Below are 7,641 nucleotides of genomic sequence, written 5' to 3'. Positions count from 1 at the left end.
TGAAGAGGCAGCCAACTCAATGGGAGAAAATATTTGGAAATCACACATCAGATAAACGTTGGATATCCTGTATACATAAAGAAATCATACAACTCAACAGTAAAAGAACAACCAACCCAATTATAAAATGGGCTAAAGATATGAATAGGTATTTTTCTGAAGAGCAAATACAGATGGCTAAAAAGCACATGAAGAGATGCTCGTTCTCATTGGCTATAAGGGAAATGCAGATAAAGACTACAATGAGATTCCACCCCACTCCTGTAAGAATGGCTGCTATTAAACAAACAGGAAGCTACAAATATTGGAGAGGATGTGGAGAAATTGGGAAACTTTTGTTCTGTTGGGTGGGAATGTATAATGGTGCAGCTGCTATGGAAGACAGTCTGGTGGTTCCCGAGAAAACTAAATATTGAATTGCCCTATGACCCAGCAATACCATTACTCAGTAAATACCCAGAATTGATGAAAGCAGTGACACAAACAGACATTTTCACATTGATGTTCATAGCAGCACTATTCACAATCACCAAAAGATGGAAGCAATCCAAGTGCCTATCAACAGATGAGTGGATTAACAAAATGTGGTATATGCGTATGATGGGATATTATGCAGCAGTAAGATGAAATGACATCCTGCAGCACATGACAAGATCGTGAGCCTTGAGGACATAATGCTGAGTAAAATAAGCCAGGCACAAAAGGATAGATACTGTATGATTCCACTTTTATGAACATGATAAAGGTAAAACCAGAGGCTTATAATACAGGATATAGGGAACCTAGAGATACACGGAGGCTAGAGATGGGTGAATGATTAGCTAATGATGTTGAATCCAAATGTAAGGGAATAGATAGACGTGAAGATGGTTCAATAGTGGGTCTATAAGTAATATTATCATATCGAAGTGAACATGATTGAAAGGGGTTGTATAGACACATGTGTCCCACTGAATACCACTGCAAATATAAATAAGTTCTTGCATGCATGAACTACTGCAAAACTATGAATCTTATACAAAGAGTATACAAGTTCGGGGCATAGGGGTGAAACTGCTATTGCGTGCTATGGGCTATGTTTAACAGGAAAACATCAAGGGTAAATAATAGGGGGAGGACAAGAATTAAGGGGAGGTTTGGATTTTTCTATTTGGTGAGGGTGTGCTCATTGGTTAGCTTTCTCTTGGGAACAATGAAATTATCTAAAATTGAGAGTGTTGATGGACTTTTGACTTTGAACGTTATACATGAGGCTCAATAGATGGAGATGGCTGAAAGATGCACTGACTGAGAAGTAGACTGGCAAACAATGGTATATACATATGATAGAATATTGTACTGCTACAAAAAAGAACGAAGTTGTGAGGCCTGCAATGATGTGAATGAACGTGTGGGACATTTGATGAGGTAAAATAAGCCAGAAACAAAAGACGAAATACTGTATGGTCTCATTTAGAAAACACTTACAAGAAAATTGGGACCTAGATTGTAAGTTCTTACAGCAGTCGTATTGAGTACAGAGTGGTAATTGTTATGTCTGGATTTAGAGATGTTGTTTTATCTATGTATAACCTGGCATTTAGAGATAAGAATGAAGCAGATCAGGTTGGGATTCAGGTAATTCAGAATACAGGAATAAGGAAGACATTATCTGCATTTTAGAACTTCACCTACTTTTTGAGGCCAAAGGAAGAAAGATTTATTTTGTCCAGAACCAAAATTTTCTGTAGCACATAACCTAACTCAGCATGTCTGAATAGATCATTTAAATAATCCAATTACAGGGAGCCCAGAATAAGAATGAAGGCCTTTAATTCTGTGTAGCTTAATGTAATGCCTGGATACATCCCAGAGTATATTTATAATATATAAACATTTATATATTATATATATATAATTATCTGCTTGTGCTGGTTTGAAAAGATGTATGTCCCATAGAAAAGCCATGTTTTAATCAAAATCCCCTTTCATAAAGGCAGAATAATCCCTATTCAATACTATATTTTTGAAACTGTAATCAGATCATCTCCTGGAGACGTGATTTAATCAAGAGTGGTTGTTAAGCTGGATTAGATGATGACATGTCTCCACCCATACTGTGGGATCAACAATGCCATCCTGACAAAAAAGGGGAAATGAACTATAACAAATAAGGTATCAGTGACTGAGAGAGTTCCGATAGTTGAGAGGCTACTCTGGAGGTCACTCTTTTGCAAACTTCAGTTAGTCATTGCTACCTATCATAGCTTGCCAAACCCCAACCAAAAGCCTTCCTGCCAATCCTAAAGAACACCTAGGGCATTAAATAAGATACTACAAAGTTTCGTGCACTAGGGCAACTTTCCAGAAAACTACATCCTCCAGATGTATTCCTAGACTGGATAAGTACTAAAATGCAGAGGGGCCAGCCTCCCCAGAACATCTACTAGTTCCATGCCCCTATCCCATATTGACAGCCCCTTCCAAATTGAAAAAGTTAGAATGGCCACAGTCCAAATACCCTTAAAGAGTGGGAGAAAGATCAAAGGTGATTGTGGAGGTGTACAGAGAAGATCGGTTTTAAGAAATGAGTGTGATTGCTGAAGCATTATTTTGATATTTCCTTTAATGTCCAGTGTCAGGAGCAGTTAGTAGTAAAAACCTATAAATGTGGAATTGTAACCCATACAAACTCTGAAATCTGTTCTACAACTAGTTGTTGCAATGTGCCTTGAAAGTTTTTGGTTTTTTCTATATATGTTATTTTTCACAAAAAAGAAAAAAAAGTCTATTGTGATGATAAATGCACAGCCATATGATGAAAAATAGACATAGACTGGCAGAATGGATTGAAAAACAGGACCCATCTATATACTGTTTACAAGAGGCCTTTTTAGACCCAAGGACAAAAGCAGATTGAAAGTGAAAATTTGGCAAAAGATATTTCACATACACAAAAAAACAATGAGAAAAGAGCAGTGGTAGCTATACTAATATCCAACAAATTAGACTTCAAATGTAAAACAATTGAAAGAGACAAAGAAAGACACTATATATTAATAAATGGAACAATTATTCAAGAAGTCATAACAATCATAAGTAGTTAGGCACTGAACCAGATTACCACAAAATACACAAGGCACACACTGACAACACTGAAGGGAGAAGTAAATACCACTACAGTAATAGTTGGAGACTTCAATACCCACTCTCATCAATGGATAGAACATCTGTACAGAGGACCCATGAGGAAACAGAGATTTTGAATAATACCATAAAGAGACTAGACTTAACAGATATTTACAGAATGTTACACCCCACAATAGCAGGACACACATTTTTCTCAAGTGCTCATGGATTGTTCTCCAGGACAGACCACATGTTTGGTCACAAAGCAAGTCTCAATAATTTTAAGAAGATTGAAATCATACAAAACCCTTTCTTGGATCATGATGGAATGAAGTTGGAAGTCAATAACAGGTGGAAGCATAGAAAATTCACCAATATATGGGGGCCAAACAGCAAACTCTTAAACAACCAGTGGGCCAAGGAAGAAATTACAAGAGAAATCAGTAAATATCTCAAACAAATGCAAATGAAAATACAATATATAAAAGGGGGGTGCATGGGTAGTTCAGTGGTAGAATGGTCACCTTCCATGTGGGATATTTGGGTTCGATTCCTAGGCCATGCACCCCCCAAAACAACAACAACAACAACAACAAACTGATGGGATCCAGCAAAGGTGGTACTGTGAAGGAAATTTATTGTTATAAATGCCTATGTTAAAAGAAGAAAGATCAAAAATTAAGGAACTACCTATTTACCTGGAGGAACTAAAGAAAGAACAGCAAACTAATAGAAAAACAATAACCAAATTTATTTGAAAGGGTAAGGTGGCCCAAATAGCTAAAAATATCTTAGGAAAGATGAATGAAGTGGGAGGCCTCACACCACCTGACTTTAAAGCATATTACATAGCTATAGTGGTCAAAACAGCATGATACTGGCATAAAGATAGATATACTGACCAATGGAATTGAATTGAGTGTTCAGAAATAAACTCTCTTATCTATGGACAATTGATCTTTGATAAGGCTGCTAAGCCAACTCAACTGGGATAGAGCAGCCTCTTCAATAAATGGTGTTTAGAGAACTGGATATACATATCCAAAACAATGAGGGAGGCACTCTCAGACAAGGCTGCAGTGGTGCGCCAGCAGTCCTGGGGAGCTGTAACCGCCGCTGCTGGGCTGTGTAGGCAATTCTGTCATATGAAGATAAATCCACACACCAGTAAGAAACAGTTCTTGCATCAATTTGTACAAAGAACACATTTCCTGCTACCTGCAACTTTATATAACACAGTGAGATACATGCTCATTCAATCACAAGATACTCCAAATCCCAACAATTTAAAGTTTATTCCAGGAAAACCAGTTCTAGAGACAAGGACCATGGATTTTCCTATAGCAGCTGCAGCATTTTGATCCCCTCTGGCTGGGGTTTCAACAACAGATTGGAGATGGCAGAAGAAAAAAATCAATGAACTTTAAGACAAATGGAAAGATTGAGGCTGAGGAACAGAAAAAAAAAGAATGAAAAATAGCGAACAAGCATAAGAGACCTGTGAGACACCATCAAGTGTACAAATATGTGCATTGTGAGAGTCTCAGAAGGAGAAGAGAGAAAGGCATAGAGAAATAATGGTTGAAAACCTCCCATATTTAACAAAAGACCTGAATACACACATCCAAGATGTTCACTGAACTCCAAACAGCACTAACACAAATAGATCCACACCGTGCCATATTATAATCAAACTGTTGAATGCCAGAGATGAGAGAATTCTGAGAGTCACAAGAGAGAAGCAAATGTCACATACAAGTACCTCCATGAGCTTAAGTGCCAATTTCTCATCAGAAACAATCAAGGCAGGAAGAAAGTGGAAACATACATTTAAACTGCTAAAAGCCAAAAATTGCTAACAAAGAATTCTATATCTGGCAAAATCATCTTTGAAAAATGAGGGAGAGATTAAGACACTCCCAGATAAACAAAAACATAGGGACGTTGTTGTCACCATACCTGCAAGAAATGAAAAGGGAGTTCTGCAGGTTGAAAGCAAAGAACACTAGATAATTGACTGAAGCTACATGAAAAAATGAAAATCTCTAGTAAAGATAATGACATGAGTAAATATAAATACCAGTAGTATTGTGTTTTTTTCATTTGGAACTCTGCTTTTTACTTCCTATGGAATCTAATGACAAATGCAGAAAAAGTAATGATAAATCAATGGTTTTGAATTCATAATGTATAAATATGTAATTTGTGACAAACTACATTAAGATGGGAGGATGGAATGGCATAGGAATATAGAGTGTATATATACTGTTGACGTTACATTGGTATTAAAGCAAACAAGATTATTGTAGATTTAGGATGTTAAATTTAAACCCTGTGATAGCGACAAAGAAGAAACCAGGGAATATGCAAATTTATAGAGGCAGCAATTAGAGTACAGATTACCAGGGGTAGGGAGCAGGGCAACTAGGATTTGGCATAAAATGAGTATAGGGATTCTGTTTGGGGTGAAGGGAAAATTGTCATAATGGATGGGGGTGAGGTCATTACAACATTGTGAACGTGATTAATCCCACTGAGCGTTATGTTGGAAGGGAATGGAATGGGAAGATGCATGTTGTATATGTTTCTACAGTTTTTAAACAAAGATAAATGAGGGCAGGCCACGGTGGCTCAGCAGGTAACAGTGCTTGCCTGCCATGCCCAAGGACCCGGGTTCGATTCCCAGTGCCTGCCCACGTTTAAAAAAAAAAAAAAGATAAATGAAAGAGATGACATTTTAAGTGTAATACATGATACTGGATGGTAACTAAGAATAGAAGAGAAAAGGCTCAAAAGGACATTATTGGAACATAAGAAAAAATTGGAGTATAAATATCTAAGCTTTGTATCAACTTTAAATTTCTTGAACTTGACAATTACATTTAAGGTGATTATGCAAGTGAACATGCTAGTTTGTAGGAAACGTATATGGAAGAATTATGTGTTCAAGGAGCATGATGTATGTATGCTATATGTTCTAAGATCTTCAGAAGTTAGGTTGGAAAGAAGAATGAAGGTTGGGAGGGTGGGAGGGAGTTGCAGCAAAGGTAACCAAATATTAAAATTGTGGATGTTGGTTATCTGAAGAGCTGAGGGTATGTTAGAGTTCTCTATATGGAGTTTGTAATATTTTTGCAGCTGTCTTGTAAGTTTGAAATTATTTCAAAATAAAAAGTTTAGAAAAAAAAAAAAAGAGGGCCCCGCGCCGCCGCCATGGCCGACGTGGAGGACGGTGAGGAGTCCGGCACCGTGTCCGCTCATTCTGGGAGTGCAGGCACCAAGTCGGGGGGCGACAAGATGTTCTCTCTCAAGAAGTGGAACGCGGTGGCCATGTGGAGCTGGGACGTGGAGTGCGATACGTGCGCCATTTGCAGGGTGCAGGTGATGGATGCCTGTCTTAGATGTCAAGCTGAAAACAAACAAGAGGATTGTGTTGTGGTCTGGGGAGAATGTAATCATTCCTTCCACAATTGCTGCATGTCCCTGTGGGTGAAACAGAACAATCGCTGCCCTCTCTGCCAGCAGGACTGGGTGGTCCAGAGGATCGGCAAATGAGAGGGGTGGGGAGGCTCCCTCAGTGCTGGTGCTCGGAGCCCTGATGGGCCTGGTTATCAACAGGACCCCGCAGAGGCGCTTGGACACTCCAGGGGACTCAACTTCTCAGACCGAAGTGGATCCTGACCCTTTGGCATTCTTCAAAGGCATGATTTAGCATTTTGTCAGTTTTATTTTTTGTAAATTCTCTGCAATGAAGAAGATAATTTTTTGAAGATGGACCTTCCTACCTCTGTGGTGTGTCTCACACATTGCTTAGAAGTGCTGTAAAGAGAAGAGAACTACGAGGGGAATGGCCTTTGTGGTTTACCTGTTGACATCCAAGGGGCTGTGGGAGCAGTTCCATTCGGAAGAGAACGTTTTGCGTGCTTGTGGTTGATCAGTTGAAAAAGTGAGAATATTATCGTTACAAATAAAGTACAGTTTCAAACCCACCTCTTAACCTTAATCTGTTTGTGATATTTATTTTTTGAGGAGAGGAGAGATGTGATTCATGAAATGTTTATTTGATGTAATGAGAATTTTAAGTTTGGACATACATCGGTGAACTGAGTACATAATATTTAACCTTCGGGCATATGGGATTTTTATTGTCTCTGGTTCATCAAGAAGACTTAGCTCGGCACTCACCTCACTGTTAAATCATTGAGTGATAAATGACATATAAGTATTTTCAAGTTCTGGTCAGATTGGATTATTTGTGATTTAACTGCAACTGTGTTTTAGGTGGAATGTTATAGAGGGGGAAATATTTACCACTGTACAATTGGGTCAAAAGTTTCTCACATGATGTTTCAATAAATGGTTTATTCAGTTTAAAAAAAAAAAGAATGAAGGAGGACCCATATATCACACCTTATACAAAATTAACTCAGAATGGATTAAAGACTTGAGCATTAGAGCTAAGATCATAAAACTTTTAGAAGAAAACGTAGTGATAGGAGGTAGTTTCCTAGACCTTACACACAAAGCGTGAGC

General features: G+C 38.2%; 1 protein-coding gene across 1 annotated transcript; it reads left to right on the top strand.

The window, feature by feature from the left end:
- Nucleotides 1–6,310: 6,310 nt before the first annotated feature.
- On the top strand, nt 6,311–7,131 carry LOC143687713 (RING-box protein 2). The gene has a single exon (XM_077164945.1). The coding sequence runs from the start codon at nt 6,322–6,324 to the stop codon at nt 6,661–6,663; it is 342 nt and encodes a 113-aa protein (XP_077021060.1). The 5' UTR covers nt 6,311–6,321; the 3' UTR covers nt 6,664–7,131.
- The last annotated feature ends 510 nt before the right edge of the window (nt 7,132–7,641 follow it).

Source organism: Tamandua tetradactyla, chromosome 1 (genome assembly GCF_023851605.1).
Source record: "Tamandua tetradactyla isolate mTamTet1 chromosome 1, mTamTet1.pri, whole genome shotgun sequence".
Lineage (NCBI taxonomy): Eukaryota > Metazoa > Chordata > Mammalia > Pilosa > Myrmecophagidae > Tamandua > Tamandua tetradactyla.
Note: the sequence above shows the minus strand (reverse complement) of the source record. Positions and strands in the feature narration are given on the sequence as shown.